This window comes from Lithobates pipiens, unplaced genomic scaffold (assembly GCF_037356315.1).
Source record: "Lithobates pipiens isolate NorthernLeopardFrog02 unplaced genomic scaffold, aLitPip1_a1.2 Scaffold_13, whole genome shotgun sequence".
NCBI lineage: Eukaryota > Metazoa > Chordata > Amphibia > Anura > Ranidae > Lithobates > Lithobates pipiens.
Genome location: NW_027507718.1, coordinates 271155127 through 271174865, shown reverse-complemented (window position 1 = coordinate 271174865; position 19739 = coordinate 271155127). Strand labels below are relative to the sequence as shown.

Here is a 19739-nt window from a genome sequence, read left to right as displayed (position 1 = left end):
TACATCAGGGAACAAAGAGGTCCCCCCCCCCTTCTTATACACTTATATTGCTTGGCTACAAAACTGAGGACTCCCAGTAGTGGGAGGGGTTATATGGGGGAAGTTCACGCCTTAAGGGGTGTGCCAATGTCCTGCACCTGATACGCCCATATAACCACATATAGTTATTACTATGGCTCTGTGTCCCCTGATGTACATCAAAGAAAAGGATTTTACAGGTAAGCGGCTTTAAAAATCCTATTTTTTTTTTCACCCTAGGAAGTGCACTTCTGTTGGGACTTCATGCCGGCATGCAGATTCCAGCCAGATTGCCCATGTGATTCATTCTCCACTATTTAAGGAAAAAAACTCAATTTTTATATCAGAACAATCTGCGTGTCTCCCGCTTAGGTGTGCACACAATGACAAGGAAGTTATTATATTCATCAAATAACGTGTGTAAAAATAACTGCGCTGTGTCCTATAAACCCTAAAATCTGCAGCAGCTCTAAGTTATAGATATACACAAAAAATACCTATAAAATGAGAGCTGCGCTCTGTTAACAATTCTAATACATGACAAATTGCAACATGAATAAGTAAGTGACCATATGTGAGTCAACCCCATGGGTTATTGAGTCCCAAGAAATCGGCAACATGAGCAAAAATTCTGATATTGATGCTGATAGAAAAAAAGGCGAGGACCAAGTGTTTGGAGTCGTCCTTGTGCAGATGACAAGTTCACACTAACGTGCAAAGTGTAGCCTCCACCACATGAAATGCACGCTTACCAGCTACCACAAGCTGAATCGCTTGCGGCTAATACCTAGCCAGGGCCTTTGTCTCCAGGGCTGGCAAACGGAGACTACAACCAGAAACAACCTCCAAACGCCTCTTGCAAGCTGATGGGGCATAAACTAGGAGCTCAAAAGGATCCAGAGTCCTCAGTTCCTGTATTCATGGTAACCTACAGAAAGGGAAAAGCTCGCCATAGATAAAGGTACTGATGTCGCTGCGCTGTTCAACGTTCCGGAGGAACGGGCGTTTGTATTCCATGCAATACTGTTTTTATAGTAAATATCAGTCCGTTTTTAACTATGGCTAGCTCTTTCCTTTCTTTGGGTTACCATGAATATGGGAACCGAGGACCCTGGATCCTTTTTGAGCTTTTATTTTATGTTTTAGTTCATTCTGCACTCCTGTGAACCGTTTTCAGCATACAGCAGGCTGAAGCAAGATGACATCACAGAGCCAGCCAGTCTCAGGCAAGATGGTGACAATAAATTCTGGATCTGCCCACATGCCTGGACCGGTGTCCTATCACATTGTGTCCGCTGTGTACTGTGCATGCGCAGTACACAGGACACACAGATTCCAAAAATAGCCGAAGATGAACGGCCCCTGCGCTGTGAGTCCAGGTCCTAGCGCCACCATCCAAGTGGACATAGAGTTGGAATAAAAAGAGCCGAGTGCAGAAAGGCCATGCACGAAGCCTGGCGAGCGAAGCGAGGGGCCGTCTAATATTTTCAACCCTATGTCCACTTGGATGGTGGGGCTAGCACCTCCACTCACGGCGCAGGAGCTGTACGTCTTCGGAGATTTTCCGAATCTCCTTCTGCTCCGTACTGCGCAAACGATGCGCCTGCGCAGTACTTGGCGGACACTATCCGATGAACGGACACTATATGCCATAACACCGGCACCTGGCTCAGCCTTTCAGCGAGCCGCTGAGAGCCTGAACCAGCTGCTCCCACCCCCTCTACAGACCAGCGCTCCAGTGAGCACGAGGGGTCAGAGCAGAGAGCGGTGACTGGCAATATTGGGTTTTGACATTGGGGAACAAATGGTTTTTAATGTAATTGCCGATGTAACATGCCTGATAATAAAATTGCAGTAATTTTTTATTAAAATCTTAAAAAATAAAATGATTTTCATTACTCTGTTTAATGGCCTTTCATGTTGTCCTATAGTAACACTAATTTGTTTGTTTTTTTTCTTCTTCCACAGGGTGGCTTCTCCATGCTTATTCAACTAATGCCTATAATTGTATTGATACTAGTGTCTTTGCTTAGCCAATTAATGGTCTCCAATCCTCCATACAGTTTATACCCCAGATCGTAAGTGAACAGCTTCAGATTCATTTAAATGAACACACACATTGCATACTCAATATTGTACCCTGCATTCATTTTGTGGCTAACTTTCTAACGCAATTGTGTCTATCTGCTCTGTCACTGTAAGGGTTGATTTAACATGTATAAATTTGTTATAAATGCTACAATTTAAAATTGAAAAGGGGCAGAATGCCACACAGGGATTCTCTTGCTTTGATCCACCATCACCTCACAGCACTTCAGTGATTTGTTCTCAAAATATCCAGGGATTTAAATCTGCCATACAGAGAACCAAAGCCTTCCCATACTTTAAATCTCATGAGGGTAGATATTGTTTGTTCACAGGATGCCAGGTTTCATTCTGCAAAGCTTCTACTGGGGGAAAGGTTGGTGAAGTCAATAGCTTTTTTCTTTTCCTTGGAGCTGGTGGACCCTATAGACATATGCTTTTACAGGGCAAATTGTATGATCAGGAAGTGATCTCTTACTACGCTCCCAACCTGTTTCTGACTAAGGGTTTTTTTGTCGTTCCATGCCCCAACCCCCCCCCCCCCCCCCCCCCCCCCCCCCACAAAAAAGGCACATTTGTCTTGTTAGGCGACTCTAATATAGCTTTAATTTCGGCCCCTGATCTTCAATACACCTCAGGAAGCGACTACATTTATAATGCATTCTCTCCTTCAGACATTTAGCTTTGTGGATGTTATGAGTTGGATCTTTGGACCAAGAACTTTTACTTTTTACTATAATCCCCAACATATTTTTTGCAGAATTGAACGTGTTTTCATGCCAATATAACAAATGCCCTTGGTTGCACAGGATGGCTATCTGTGCTACCCCCTCCCCAGACAGATCAAAGCCCTAGCCTGTTGTGTTTTTTGTGTCTTCTGACATATCAATTTTTAAATGGCGTCCCTCCTTTAAAGTGGATGTAAACCCACCACCATGGTGCACAATTACTCCCACTAAAACAAACTATGGGGCATTGTTTTTTCCCACTAACGTTGGGACCTTTTCTACTCCCAATAGCCACAGTCCAGTCCCCCTAAAGTCTGAAGGACAGAAAACTTCTGTTGTATAGCAAACCTTCCTCTTTTTGTATTGCCAAAGCAAATAGATATTTCCCAACCTTTTTGGTGTAGGCTTAGGCTTTAGTATAAAAAATATTGCTCACTGTTAGCTAACTTTTTCGAAAACCCTCACAACAGGAGCCTGTACCTCTCCATCCTCTTTATAGACATTAGAAGCAGCCTGTCTGAAGCCAGTTGCCTACGGGCTCAGAAGCCACTTCTGATCCCCCCCCCCCCAACAATGCTTTTGAATTTCTTTCCACCATTAACAATGTGTTACTCCTGTATTTATAACATCTAACGTGAAGAGCCCACCTCCCTGTTATATCGGTGATATCATATGGGATTACTCTTCCCCCCCGCAGCCACTGTCACCCTTAAAATTGGCATGGCAGTGTGAACTTTGCATTCATTTATTTAGAGATCTGTGTATTAATAAACTATAACTCATGTCTGCCACCGCAGAAGACAGTCTTGTATTCCTCAGTGAGATAGAATAAGATTTGCTTTAATCACTGCGTTTAGTCCATTGACACTTCCTCTAGCTCTCTAAAGCCTGGAACACACGATGAGATCAGACAAATGGTCATTTGTTTTTTGGGTTTTTTTTCATACTAGTCTCTATTGAAAATGAAGAGGTTACTAAAGTTACGAACACTCTCGTGTGACCGAATAAAAATGAGTATTCTGCTTTCCGACCAACTGTTCTGATTAAATGAAAATCATACGATCTGGGAGTTTGCAGCTTGGTGGACCTCCCTACTTTCCGACCAGTGGGTCTGCGAACTGGTTTCATCAGGATACAAGATAGTTTCTTCTTGTCTGCCAAACAGATTTTTTTTTTTCCCTCCAACCTTCATCTTCTTCTGGCGCGTCGGGAAGCCCTGTTCGGGGCAGTACAGGACCTGCTGCTGCGCGAGGTGATGGTGCCTGTACCGACTCCAGAAAGGTTTCAGGGATTCTACTCCAATCTTTTTGTTGTCCCAAAGAAGGAAGGGGTCCGTCCGGTCCTCTATCTCAAGTCCCTCAACAGTTTTGTGAAAATACAAAGGTTCAGGATGGAATCAGTTTGCTCAGTGGTCACTGCACTCCATCAGGGGGATTTTCTGGCGTCCCTGGACATCAAGGTTACTTGCATGTCCCCATATGCATCAAGCATCAGAGGTTTCTGCAATTTGCGGTTGGGGATGAGCACTACCAATTTGGAACTCTCTTTTGGCCTGGCGTCGGCACCTAGGGTCTTCACCAAGGTGCTAGCCCAAATTTTGGCTTTGCTAAGGCAGCGAGGGATCGCAATTGTGGGTTACCTGGATGACCTCCTTCTGAGAGCAGCTTCTGCCTCAGAATTAAGGGAGGATGTGGCAATCGCCATGCAAACTCTCCGGGAGCTTGGTTGGGTACAGAACCTCCAGAAGTCTGTGTTGGTGCTGACTCAGCGGAGTACCTGGGCTTGCTTCTGGACTCCTCAGAGGTGAGAGTCTTTCTCCCTTCAGACAAGCTGCAGACTGTTCAAGCTGTGGTGAAGTTGTTGGTGTCCCACAGGTGGTCGTCGCTGAGTTTTTGCATGCGAGTCCTGGGTCTCATGGTAGCCACTTTCCAGGCGGTACCGTATGCTCAATTCCAGTCTTGAAATAGGAGATCCTGTCAAACTGGGAAAAATCTCTGTTGTCCCTGGATTGTCAAATTCGGGTGAGCCAGCTAGTCAGGGATTCCCTGCTGTGGTGGCTGAGGTTGCCAGCCCTTCGGTCCGGGAAATCATTCCTTCCTCTTCGTTGGACGGTTGGCACGACGGACGCCAGCCTGACCGGTTGGGGGGGGGGGAGTTTGGGGCGTACAGTCGGCCCACAGTCACTGGACGCAGGAAGTATCCCGCCTGCCAATCAATTTGCTGGAGCTTCTGGCAATCAGGCGGTTCCTCTCCACTTGGTCATAGAGGCTGCAGGGACATCCGGTCAGGATCCAGTCGGAAAACACCACGACAGTGGCGTATGTCAATCATCAAGGAGGAACAAGGAACTCGGCTGCAACACTGGAGGTCGCTCACATCATGAGGTGGGCAGAGCAGCGCATACCGGCTCTGTCAGCCATGTACATTCCGGGCATAGAAAACTGGCAAGTTGTCAGATGCTGGATCAAGGGGAATGGTCACTGCATCCACATGTATTTCAGCTCCTTTGCCTAAATTGGGGCACGCCAGATGTGGATCTCCTGGCCTCTCGATTCAATCGGAAGGTACAGAGGTTTGTGGCCAGGTCAAAAAGTCCCTGGGCGGACGCGGCAGACACGTTGGTTGCTCCATGGAGGCATTATCTGCTGATTTGTGGCCCCCCCCCACTCAAAATTTTACCACGTCTGCTTCAGAGTGGAGGCCTAGGGGGGATTCCGGTGATTCTAATTGCCCGATTGGTGTACCGACATAGGAAGAATGGTGGCAGATGTTCCTTGGCGGCTGCCGATGCGAGAGGACCTTCTGTCGCAAGGTCCAATACTTCATCCTGCTTTAACGGCATGGCTGTTGAAAGCCAGGTGCCAGAGGACCGAGGTCTGTCGGATTCAGTAATCTCCACTATGCTGAGGGCACGGAAGTCATCTTCTCTGAAGATTTATTATTGTACGTGGAAGGCCTACATGTCCATGTGTGAGGAGATAGGAGGGCGTCCGCGCACATACTCAGTTTCCAGGATCCTGCTGTTTTTGCAGCGAGGAGTGGATCAGAAACTTGCTTTAAGCACCATTAAGGTGCAAATATCAGCTTTGACTGTCTTTTTTTTTTTTTTTTTTCAGCAACCCTTGGCGACTCATTCATTGGTGAGTACATTTGTTCAGGGGGTTCTACATGTGGCCCCTCCAGTTCGACCACCGCTGCCTCCATGGGATTTGAACCTGGTGCTCTCGGAGCTTCAGAAACCTCTGTTTGAAAACAGGGAGATCCCCTTATTGACCCCCTCTCAGAAAGTAGTCTTTCTAGTGGCTATTACATCTGCCAGGAGGGTTTCTGAGTTGGCGGCCTTGTCATGCAAGCCTCCCTACTTGGTTCTTCACAAGGATAAGGTGGTACTGCGCCTGTAGCCTTTGTTTCTTCCAAAGGTTGTTTCGGTCTTTCATCTAAATGAGGACATTGTGCTTCCGTCCTTATGTCCTCGGCCGTCACACCCCAAAGAGGTTGCTTTGCATTCCTTGCATGGGGTCCAGGCTCTGCAGGTGTATCTGTCTGCTATGACTCCTTTTCGGAGGTCGGCCTTGCTGTTTGTATTGGTGGCTGGTTCGAAGAAGGGCCTGGTGGTCTCGTCTGCCACAATTTTTCGGTGGATCAGACAGCTTGTGGTTCAGGCTTATGCAATAAGGAGGTGGGCGCCTCCCTTTCCTGTCATGGCATATTATACCAGGGCAATTGGTGCCTCTTGGGCTTTCTGACATCAAGCTTCTGTTTCTCAGATGGGTACGGCGGTGACCTGGTCATCCGTTCACACTTTCACCAAGTGTTACAAGGTTGATGTGAGCGCATCTTCGGATGCTTGCTTCGGCCACAAGGTTTTGCAGACGGCTGTTTAAGATTGCAACTCCTCCGTTGAGGAGCTCTGGGTGTTATGGGTGGAGTTACTTTCTTGCTGTTCTCACCCATCGTTTTTTTTTACACTGCTTGGGGAAGTCCCTAAGGTCAATATGAAGATGTGTCCATCAATGAACGAAAGAGAAAATAGGATTTTTGTACTCGCCGTAAAATCCTTTTCTCTGAAGTTCATTGACGGACACAGCACCCACCCCCCCTATTTTTTTGTACTGCTTTTGACTAACTGAGCTGCTGGATGCAGTGTGAGGGGTTATAGCCAGTAGGACCGCCCCTGGGCAATACGGTGCTGTTTTTAACATATATTCTGCCTAGCCTTCTCCTAAAGGGGTGATATAACCCTAAGGTCAAGATGAAGATGCTGTATCCGTCGAACTTCAGAGAAAAGGATTTTACGGCAAGTACAAAAATCCTATTTTTTTTCATCAGATTTCTACTAGGTTTAACTGAAGGCCTGTAAAGGTGAACTTGGTAAAATCCTTGGTTCCTGGATTAAAAATTAACTCCCCTCTCTTATCCACAGAGACCAAGCCCCTGTAGGCTACACTAATTATAATATCCGAAAGGCTGTTCCATACTTCATAGATATATCTCCTTCCGCCACAGTTCGATATGCAGGGTATATCTCCCAACCATTTTGAATCTTCTGAGGCCTTATCTCCTATCCTTTACACTTGTAGTTCTGCAACAGCTGGAGGTCTGCTAATTGCATATCTCTGCTTTACACCCTTATCTCCTTTCCTTTTTATCCTGTCCATTGAGCCTTTGCTATGGTGATCAGGGACAATCATGACATCACTGGTGTCTTGAATGCATCTTTGGACAAATCTTCAGACCCTAGACCTATTTGTTTCCCTTTCAAGCTTTAGTCAATCAGAATAAATCCACAGCCCTGAACATCGCATTTTCACCCAAGATGGTTTCCCAAATCTGTCCCACTGCCTTTACCGCTGGATGTCTTTTTTTGCATTGGACTATCTGTGTAATAAACTTTCACCTCGTTGTACTTTATTTTTTTTTCTGTGAATTATTACCCATTCCTGAGATCCGTGACTACACGACTACGGTCTTGGAAATTCTAGTCCCTCTCAAGGATAGGCCACATAAATATAGTAAAAAAAATGACTCTCCTCCCAAGAGCATTATACATGTTGGTGTCCCCTCCTTTTATCTGCGTCTGCTTCAGAAATGCATTTTTTCCGTTATTTGGACTTCTAAAGACTCTGGGTCCCTCACTACACTCTTTACACACATAGACTGCAGAGCAGTTTGCTTGTTCTAATTTTATAGAGCTATAGTATAAAGCAGCACAGGCTTCCCAACATTACTTGCTACATACTACCATAGATGTGCCTCTCTGAACCTTTTTTAAATTTGCTGTGGTTCAACCCCTATCACGGTCTTTCTTTGGCTACCTAACAAGGATTACCCATCCTCCTTGATCCCCTTGATGTTGCACAGCCTAAGGTTTTGAGACACCCTTCAATATTTAGGTAAACTGATGCTTTCCTTTATTTCTGATTCTCGACCCCTTATTCCGTCAGACATGGAACAACCGAGAACTTTTGGCTGGTGGACCACCAACAGTTTTACTCATGTACCTCACTTTCATACATGGTCGAAGATACAAGTACATTATAAGGCTCCTGGGTTGTAATATTACTTCTGTTTGCAACTTAAACATTGATTCTTGACCCTTGGAAGGAATTCAAAATTTCTTTATAAGAAATTAGTCTAAGCATGTTATCCTGTACTATCTGGGATCCCCTAGACCAGTGATGGTGAACCTTGGCACCCCAGATGTTTTGGAACTACATTTCCCATGATGCTCAACTACACTGGAGCAGATTAATTCACTCGAATTGGAAAATCGGTTCCAGAATAGCAAAATGTTCTTTTAGCGTGATTGATGGAAGCTGCTTACAAGTTTCTCTTTTGGTGGTATTGTATACTTGCCCAAATATCTCATTCTGTCTTGAATCTTAGTAACAGGTGTTTAAGGGGCTGACAGCATTGTGGTGATGTATTGCACATTCGGTGGTCAAAATCTATCCTTTTATCTTCTGGTCTGGAATATTTGGCCATCCTCCAAACCTTGTTCAATGTAGTACTCACACAGGACCCTGGGATGGCCCTTCTCCATTACACAATCCTGGAACCTTTTTCTTATCGACAGTTAAACGGAATCTAGCAACCGGTTTGTGCCTGGTTGTTAAACACACTATGTCCAGAGCATGGAAGAAATTCAGTGTCCATGTACAAGAGGTTAAGTAATGATGCAAGTTAGTGAAAAACTGTCTAATATATCCTTAATATTTTGAAAGCTAAATTATTTAGCATATGGGGAGCATGGCCTACCTACACCTTCCCATTTTTTAACTCCTCAAGCCTGAGTTATGTCTGGCTCTTTATTTTTCCTTGGACACTGAGTGCATTTGGGAGGCGTTTTATGTGCCCATCTTTCCTTGTCTTTTTCCCTACCCCCATTCTTTCCCCTCTGTCGCTCATTTCTGCCTCCTTGTTTCTTCCGCGCCATCATCACCTTTCCTCTTTTTCCCTGCATCACACGTAAGCTGGCCATACACTGTTCGACTCTCCCGAAATGCAAATCCTGTATTGGCAGTCTGAATGTAACCAAGTTGATTAACTGGCTTTCCCTGCAGGGAGAACACAATGGCTCCGCAGGAAGGGATTCCCTTATTAACATTGTTTGTGTTGATGGAGGAAAAGAGCTGCAGGAAAGAAACTCGCTCCGTCTAAGGCTGGCCTTAGTCTGGAGAATTCTCTGTATTGGATGACCTCTGTAGGGCTCACCCATTTCTTCTACATATAGGTTTCAGATGATTACATATATGTGTTTATGGACATTTTGTCCTCATTGTTACCTTAACCAGTTTTAGGCACTGCATGGACATCATTGTTCTGTTTCTGTAACCAGTAAAAATGATTGCAACAGAAAATACTGACGGGTGCAATGGTGTTCCATTGGAGGAGGGGAAAGGTGATTACTGGCTTTAAAATCTTTATGCTTAGAAAAAAAAAAAGATTCCATATATCTTATCTAAAGCTTATGGAGTCTTCTAAGCAAACTGAGGCCAGCCACAGACCAGTCCAAAACCAAATGTTGTGTCCTCTGAAAAACGAAAATGACGCATGTAATTGTGTCATCCTTTTTTGTTTTGCTTTTCTAAACAAAAACCAGCATGTTGGGTCAGGCACTTCCGATTGCAAAATGAAAATTGCGTGTCGCAGCTGGCAGACTAATGATGTGGGTTAAAGAATTTTCGTTTGGTTTTTGACTCTATGGCCTGCTTTATGATTTGCTCTGTGGTGAAGTAAAAATGCAATATTCATTAGTGACTAGCATGTAGTTTAAGACCTGCAAATTGTTTGAAAAAAAAAAAGTGCACTTTTAGCAATTGTCAAAGCTTTGTGCACGTCTTAATAGATTTCTCAACCTCATGTGAATTCATGATTCCCAAGCTGTGACCTAGACATTCCTTTTCACATTCATGAAGTATTCACAAGGCTGTGACTATGGATTGTGAATTCTGTAAACCAAATCATTCTGACTTAGAAATGCAATGATTTTGTTAAATGTCAGAGCTATTTATGCACCAAAAGCACCATCATAGTGGAGGAGAGTACATGCAATAAGCAACATTTTAATGCAAGAATGCAACATTTCCTCTGTGTCATTGGAGCAATGCTAATGCTATTGTTGGTTTATTGATAAGGTTCTCTGTCTCTCCTCAGTGGTCAAACCATCAAGCGCCTAACAGAAAATCTTCAAGTATCATACTACGTAAGCAAGGATTTTCAGTCTGACTATAGTGGTATGTCACTGCAGAAGTTGGAAAAGAATATTGAAGAAGATTATGTGGCTAATGTAAGGAATAATTGCTGGCGAGAAAAACAACAGAGTAAGTATTTGTAGAATTTTTTTTTTTTGAGTTGCACTATATGGCCATCATAACTTTATGAGCTTTTGACATCCCATGCCAAAATCATGGCAATTAATAAAATAGTTTTACCCCTTCCTCCTTTTGCAGCCAACAACCTCCCACTCTTCTGCAAAGGCTTTTCAAAAGAGTTTAAACATGTCTATGGGCATTTGTGCCCATTCAGGAAAAAGAGCATTTGTTAGGTTGGGTACAGATGTTGAAGACCTGGCTCACAACAGGTATACGATCAGTAAGATTGAGGTCAGGGGTTCTGTGCACACTGCTCAAGTTCCTACAGACTAAACCCCCGCAACCCTTGTCTTTATGGGCCTGGCTTTGTGCACAGGGACAGTCTTGCTGGCACAGAAGTGTCTTCCCAAAACTGCTGCCACACGTTTGATTTAAAAATGCCAAGTGTGAATAGGGCTTTAAGGCTTAAACAACTGTGAAAAATATGGAATTAAAAAGAAAATATGGCACAGTATTATGTTATTCTCTTGGGTGGTTACATCTACTGTTTAACCTAAGTTGACTCTGGTGCGGTGCAGGGAACAAAATGTGATTCGGACAGGAACCGCCCCGCATTCCCATTCAAATCGCATGTGATTCTTTGCAGTGCTATTTGCGCCTACCGGTATTTATTTTGTATGGCTCAAATCGCACCGCATCTGGAAGAAAAAGGGTTGTGCACAAATTTTTTTATTTTTATTTATTTATTTATTTATTTTTTTTTCTGCACTGAAATTAATCACATGGGTGTTCACTGTCAGTGGTACTATACCTCATCCTGACACATGACTTGTCCAACCTAACTAGTTTTTTCTGAAGACTGCTTTTTGAATGCAACTTACCTGCATGTACCTAACCAGGCCCAAGTTTCTTGCTTAGATAGGGTGCACTAGTCATTGTATGGAAAGACACTTTGACTCCGGGCAGCGTAAAAGACAATATAGGATGTGCATATGAGCATCTCCACTCTGTAAAATCTTGTGCTGATGCAGCTCATGTGACTTGGCACACCAGCAAACAGAATCAAGTGTTTTTTTTTTTTGTTTTTTTTTGTTTTTTCTTTTAGCTAGACTTTCTGCAATGTTTAGAAGAAAGTGTGTGACTGGTTGGCTTTGCAGGTTGGTTATTTAGTTTACTGGCTGTGTGCAAGAACAATGAAGTAGATACCTTTTTGTTGTATGTCTAGAGACTCAGCGTCATTGGGTTTTCACTCCATTCTAGGAGGAGGCTAATGTTGAGGTATAGCCAAAGCTATATCTCCTGGGGATCACAGGAGTGCACTTCAGTCTGCACTCTTCACCTGTTTTCAGCCTTCAGTGACTTAGTCCCCATTCACACCTGAGCGTTTTGTAGCTTGACGCCTGAAGCTACAAAATGCCGGAGGGGAAAAAAATCCATTATTCTCAATGGAGATGGTTCACATCTCCACTCCAAGTCGCTTGAAGCCCTACGCCTGAAGCTCAAACAAGTTCCGGACCCTTTTTTGTCGTGCGAATCGGGCTGATTTTGGCGTTTTTTCTTCTTTTAACATTGGTGACCTTTTGCCCTGCACAAATTCGCGGTAAAAATTTGCGGTGAAAACGCAGTAAAAAAACCGCCGCAAATCGTGGTAAAAAACGCTTGAAAACGCCACGCTCAGGTGTGAATGCAGCTTAAAGCTAGCTGTCGGCGGATGTCGGTGCCCGACCAGGCTCTGAAAAGATTACGACTTTATGGTCACAATCGGCCCAGAAGCCTCGAAAAGCCTGATCCAGCCATTCCCGCCCCTTCCACAGCCCAGCACTTCAGTGAGCACTGAAGGGGCAGAGAAAAGAGCTGTTGACTGACTGTACACTGAGTGTATTTTACGTGAGGCGTGTCATTGCAAAGATAATACATGCATTATTTCTGTAAATTTTATTTGATATCGCAATCAGATGGGATCATCCATGATTGAGAAATGGATAATATATGCTAAAGAATAATGATGGTGATGATGATAATCTAATGGGAAGATTAACATACCACATATGATAATAAATATTTAATAAAGATATTCAAGCATGATTGGTACAAAGAACCATGATACGGATCATCATAACATAATTTAACAGGGTAAATAGTTCATACATCCTAAATAAAAGCCAAAACATGGTTTAATTAGAAAATTCAAAATTTGGGCAGGCTAGTTTTGGCACCCTGAGTTGGAAACTGTACGCCTTTCACTCTTTCACGTCACATGGGACAGCTCACTCTGCTGCTGCAAGCCACTGATCCTACACAGGGATTGCTTTTTCTGACATCCCTTTTCACATATCTGCAGTTTTGCACACACTCCTCCTTGGCCTTATTCTCCTTCCTATCATCGTAACAGTATAATCTTACATCTTACTCCTGATGAGTGGCAGTAATCCATGAAACGTGTAGAGTTTCCAACTTAGGTTGCGAAGGCTAGTCTGCCCAAATTATGAATTTTGAGTTTTCAAATTAACCCTGTATTGGCTTTTATTTAGGGTATATGACCCATTTACCCTGCTGTGTTTTATATGATGATCTGTATCATTGTTTCTGAATTCCTTGTACCAATAATATTTATTGATTATCTTTATTAAATATTATCATATTTGGTATGTTAATCTTCTATGGTTTAATCCAATTCTATTATTATCACTTTCAATATATTATGCATTTCTCAATCGTGAATTATCCTATTTGATTGTGTTATCAAATTATATTTATATAAATCATGCATCATCATTGCAATGACACGTCTCATCACCTTTCCTTTCTTCTGTACCAACAGATAAAAAGGTGACCGGGGAGGGAGCTTCAGCATGCAGCCTATGATTGACAACCTCAGCTCTGTTCCTATGTCTTGTGTGAAGGGTGTGTGTCCCTTCCCTCCAGTCCACACACTCTGCAGTGCTCAGTGAGGAGAAACTTCAGCTCCTCACTCACTGCTTTCTGAAATCTCAGACTAGCTGTATAAAATATGTACTTTGCAGGGCTGTAGAGAAGAGATAGCTGCAGATAAACAGGTACAACGTATGTACTGTAGGAGGATTTCTTTCATCTCTGGCCAGTCACTTCACTGGATATATGTATGGGTGGTATTCATATAAGGGTTTACAATAAATTTAAGAATGTGTGCAAAAAAAGAACTAGCAGCAAAAGAGTTAGTGGTTGTAACTACTTTTAACCCTTGTGCTGCTATAGCCTTTTTGCTTTTTTTGCACACATGCTTAAATTGATTGTAGACCCTTATATGTATACCCAGTGGAGTGACTGACCTCAGGTGATACATAGAGATAAAACAAATTCTCCTTCATAAGTTATACCTGTTTATCTGCAGTCTTCTCTTCTCTACAGCCATTCAAAGTCCAGATTTTATAAATCTTATCTGAGCATTCAAAAAAAAAGGGGGGGGGGGCAGAGCTCAGTGAAGAGAGCTCTGAATGCTGATTGGAGGGAAGGGACACACCCTCCTCTCACAGGAACAGAGCCAAGGCTGTCAATCAGCTGGAGATTCCTCCCCCGTCACCATTTTTTTTTCTCTTGGTGTCGGGAAAACGTGTCAGGATTTGACTCGTGCTGATAGCAGAGGAATAAAGCAGCAGACAGAAATTTTAGTTCTGAAAGAAAAAAGAAAAAAAGTTAAACACCCCCCTCCCAAAAAAAAAATATAACAAAAAAAATATATATTTTCTGAAAGCAGCAACTCTAGAGAATAAAATGGTGGTAATTGCACACAGTTTATTAAACATAATTTCAGGAAAAAATACACTAAAATCCTTTTATGCACACAACCATAATAGATGATGGCGTGTGTGTGTGTGTGTGTGTGTGTGTGTGTGTGTGTGTACACCTGATTATTATTATTACTAGAAAATGCGTTTCCTGGAGAAAATGCGTGGGAATGCTGAATAGCATCAAAACTGCCTCATCACATTACCCCCATCAAAACTGCCCATCATATTCCTCTATTATAAATCGGTACATGGTGTGTCTGTGCTCTCCCCCACCGCCCATCACTGTGTATAAGAAGCTTTGGTAACCATGGAAACAAAACGGACAACAGCCTGGATGCCCTTAATTTTCTGAAATTTTCTGAAATGATCACTAAACTTAAACCGCTTTTTCACAAAAACTGTAAAAGATATCAAACTGAAAATATATAGCCAGATAGTTGAATATTTTGTGAACATTTTTTCAAAAGTTTGTTTGGTGTCTGTAGGTGAAAGTATGAAGGAGTTGAAACTTTTGGTAGTAGAAGAAGATTTTAAGGATTTTAAGCATGCTCTCATTGACTTCAATGTTAAAAAAAAAAAAAAAAAGTGTTTAAAAAGCTTAATATTTTAAAAAGTATAAATAGTAGAAAAAATGTTGAAGTCCCATCAGCTGATAGCTGAACATTTTAAAAGTTGAATGTCTTTAATTGCTGAAAGTATGCAGAGGTTGCGCAGAGCCAAAAAAAGTACGGAATAATAATAAAAAGATGATGATTAATAAAAAACGAATAACAATAGTGGGACTGCTAAAGCAGTCCCGCTAATTATTATCTTAATTGCTGAAAGCGAAAATCAAGTTCTTCTGGCTTAAATATATATGACAATGTTCTAATCAAAATGCTTTTATTTACAGAAGCTGATCTAATACATGCAGCAAAAGTCTACCGAGATGATAGACTGCGAGTGAAAGCAGAGACGATAGCTATGCAATACTGCAAAGAACTTGAGCGATTAAATTCAATCTATCGAGGAGGATGATGAGCCACAAACTATTGTCTGCATACAAATAGATATACTTTCTTCCTTGTAATATAAGAACTACTTTACTGTGGACGGTGAGGCAAGGAGAGAAACCTGACCCGACTATCAAGCTCGTTGTATATTCCTGATACAACTTGCAGGTCACAGAGTCATTTTTATGGTTTTATGTTTTTTGACTTTAGTTCCAATGACATGTAACTAAATTCCGACAGTGTGTAAAATTTAGATACAACACAATGACCACATTTTTCCAGGTTCGTGTGTGTAATGTAAATATTTCAGAGATGTCTTGTATATAAGAGTTGACGCATTTATATGTACATTTTTCTGTCCCCGTGATTAAAAGAATCCATTTAATGTGAATCTAACACCAAAAAAGTATTTGTGTTAATTGATAATCTTCTTGTAGCTGGTAAATTTTAAATTGACCTTTCACACTAAACATTTCTTAAAAGGTCCATCTACTATTCTTGTTAAAGTTTAACCTGCAAGCCATTTTAAATAAAACCAAAAGTTCTGTTGTAGAGGAAGCAGCACAAAATGCACGTTATTTCTGAGCCTCCTCTGTGTGCCTTATTTTCAATTTCTTACAAATACCTGAAATTCCTCATTTTTGGGCTAGGCACTGCCCACCTCCCTTCACCCTGTCCATTAAGAGTGCCGTTAATGACCATTGACTTTCTCTCCATTGACAGGAGGATAGGAGTTGGGCTGAGCTTGTCCTTTAAATTCTGGGAAGCCGGGCTTCTATAACAAAATATAACCAAATCTGAGAGATGCACAGAGGAGGTTTTTTGGCTAAGAATAGTTATGTCGGACACCTTATGATGCCTGCTATTAGGCAGGAACTAAGTGAATAAGGTTTTTAGAATGGCTTACGGTTTTTTAATTAAGCCAGCTAGACCCTTTAACAGCCGCTGAAGTCATTCCCTTTCATTTTCTATACTGCATAATCTAACCTTGTGTTGCACACAGCACCATAAATGGAGGACATTAAAAGGTCTGCTAAAACACAAGTTGTTCAGTAAATGAAGCAGCCACAACTATCGTGTACAAAAAGTATGCAAACCTGTATAGAAATTAGGATATTTTACATTTAGGTCTATTCTCTGTTTAGGTTATTGCTATGTTGTGCTAAAGGATGCAACAAAATCATGGTGGCAATTTTCTTGTAAGGTTTTCTGAACATGGCGTTAGCTGGGTGTTTTTAGACTGGATTTACACCATTGCTTTGTGGTATTGCACTTCATGTGGGTTGGTGTGGTACAGTTCCATTTATTTTGGATGACAACCCCACACTACTCCACAACACACCTTGAAACATGGTAAAAAAAAAAAAGCTTGTCAGAGTTTGACCTAATTAACTATAATTGAGGAAAGTGGAAAGAGAGCGTAGGACCCGTAGTCTTATTTTACTGATTATCTTAAAGTGGATGTAAACCCTGTCCTACACCCAGTGAAGTGAATAGCCTCAGATTGTACACAGAGATTAAACAAATCTCCCTACATAAGTTGTACATGTATATCTGCTTTATATATTCTTTAGAATTCTTACATTGTGTTAGAATTTTGACTTCCTCATTCGGCAGTAGGCTTGTATTCTGGGCATACACTGTGTGACAGCTGATTGGAGGAAAGGCACACACCCCCACTCCACATAGGCAGAGAAAAGAAAATGCTTTCAGAGCTGTGCTGTAACAAGATGAGCTCTCTGCTAATATATTTATAGCACCCACCCTGACACAAATTTCAGGCTGGTTTTATCTCCCGTCTCTGAGAACTTGTCAGAAGTTATGCTGATAACAGAGGAACAAAATAGCAGAAAGTCACGAGACTAAGGGCTTTGGAGATAGATAAGTAAACACTACAGATGTATGTGCTTGGGTCGAATTTCATGACTCGGGTTTATATCCACTTTAAGGTATTACTGTTGGTGTAAATAATCTGATTATGGGGGCAGGTGGCTTCTACACCCCAGAGAATCTTCAGTCTCCTTGGCTTGTAGCGTGATGTAAAAAGGGTTAAAATAGAAGCGCCAAGCCACTTCTAAGGGGTCCAGATACAACTCTATTCCATTAAAGGTTGGGGGTACAATTCAAAAGGTAGCCAAAGCGTTGGCTGCCTTTTTTTAAATTGTACCCTTGACATTTAATGGAATAAAGTTGTATCTGGAACTCTTAGCAGTGGTGTGGAGCTTTGATTTTAGCCCTTTTTTAAATATAAGGATGTAAGCTTTCCCTATATAGCTCACTTCGTGTCCTTTTTAACCTCTTTGCAAGAGAAACTGTACCTAGTCTTTTCCCAGCCTTTATGACTTAAAGTTGACCTGTATTAAAAACAAATGTTTAAATTGACTCTCCAACTGTGTAGAAGGTAACCACAGTTACTTGCCCCCTACAGCTGTCTGCTGACCTTAATTCTGTTGGGACCACTATCAAAATCCAATACAAATACTGACTGTACGTTTTTGGTTAATACTAGAGCTCAGTAATGCATGTCGCTTCCCTGCTCCCCCCAACATTCACAATGTGACCACACTCGGGTCTGGTGGTTGGGGGGCTTATTCTGAAAGGTTACTGATAGATCCATATCTAATTATCTGCAGATTTTTACCAGGGTAGTGGACGGGATAATGGAACATAAGTAAAGGTGATGGAGAGTGTCTTCTTTACAGTGTGGGCATTGGTCTGCTATTATTTTCTGTGGGTTTACTTTAAAATGGTGCATTGGACTTTTGGCTACAATTCAAACATTAGTACATTGTAAATGTCATGGCTATACTTTTCCTGTGATATGTTTTCAGCTGACAGTGGGCCGAAGCCCACTGTCAGCTGACATCAGATCATGGCTGGGGAAAGATTGCGACCATATGGTTGGGATCCACCCAGGAGCCTGGACCGGCACCTGACACAGCCTCTCTGAGAGCCTGAGCCACCAGCTCTCTTCCCCCCCCTCCATGGCCACCAGCTCTCTTCCCCCCTCCATGGCCACCAGCTCTCTTCCCCCCTCCATGGCCACCAGCTCTCTTCCCCCCTCCATGGCCACCAGCTCTCTTCCCCCCTCCATGGCCACCAGCTCTCTTCCCCCCTCCATGGCCACCAGCTCTCTTCCCCCCTCCATGGCCACCAGCTCTCTTCCCCCCTCCATGGCCACCAGCTCTCTTCCCCCTCCATGGCCACCAGCTCTCTTCCCCCTCCATGGCCACCAGCTCTCTTCCCCCTCCATGGCCACCAGCTCTCTTCCCCCTCCATGGCCACCAGCTCTCTTCCCCCTCCATGGCCACCAGCTCTCTTCCCCCTCCATGGCCACCAGCTCTCTTCCCCCTCCATGGCCACCAGCTCTCTTCCCCCTCCATGGCCACCAGCTCTCTTCCCCCTCCATGGCCACCAGCTCTCTTCCCCCTCCATGGCCACCAGCTCTCTTCCCCCTCCATGGCCACCAGCTCTCTTCCCCCTCCATGGCCACCAGCTCTCTTCCCCCTCCATGGCCACCAGCTCTCTTCCCCCTCCATGGCCACCAGCTCTCTTCCCCCTCCATGGCCACCAGCTCTCTTCCCCCTCCATGGCCACCAGCTCTCTTCCCCCTCCATGGCCACCAGCTCTCTTCCCCCTCCATGGCCACCAGCTCTCTTCCCCCTCCATGGCCACCAGCTCTCTTCCCCCTCCATGGCCACCAGCTCTCTTCCCCCTCCATGGCCACCAGCTCTCTTCCCCCTCCATGGCCACCAGCTCTCTTCCCCCTCCATGGCCACCAGCTCTCTTCCCCCTCCATGGCCACCAGCTCTCTTCCCCCTCCATGGCCACCAGCTCTCTTCCCCCTCCATGGCCACCAGCTCTCTTCCCCCTCCATGGCCACCAGCTCTCTTCCCCCTCCATGGCCACCAGCTCTCTGCTCACGGAGCTCTTAGAACTGAGTGATCAGCGATGTTTGACTCAGTCAGTCTTGTTAGGCAGGGATCATATGCAGCATCTGATCAGTGCTGCATCCACCTGGGTAAGTATGAATCCAAAAATAATTTAAAAAAAAACAACTTCTCTAAGTTTTGTTGCCCATTTAGGTTTTTATTTTAGGGGATGTTGTGTAGTTGTCTAAGTACATTCAAAAGTGATTTTTTTTTCTTTAGAACATAATGATCATTCCCTGTCTGGTAAAAAAAAAAAAAAAAAATTGTCTTCATGTTTTCAAAGATTTTATCTACTGATAATGGGACAGGATAAATCATTCCTTTATGTATTTATTTCGGCCTTTGGTCAATTGAAATGTGCAATGTTTTCTTCTCACTTGTTTTGTCTTTTCTGAGAATTTTT

General features: G+C 43.2%; 1 protein-coding gene across 1 annotated transcript in view; it reads left to right on the top strand.

Moving 5' to 3' along the window:
• Positions 1-15795, top strand: part of DNAJB14 (DnaJ heat shock protein family (Hsp40) member B14) — a 79366-nt gene extending 63571 nt beyond the window's left edge. The window contains exons 6-8 of the mRNA XM_077476621.1: positions 1987-2096; positions 10488-10654; positions 15305-15795. Coding sequence (XP_077332747.1) covers positions 1987-2096; positions 10488-10654; positions 15305-15429 — 402 coding nt within the window. The 3' untranslated portion in view covers positions 15430-15795. The remainder of the gene's footprint in view (positions 1-1986; positions 2097-10487; positions 10655-15304) is intronic.
• Positions 15796-19739: the final 3944 nt, after the last annotated feature.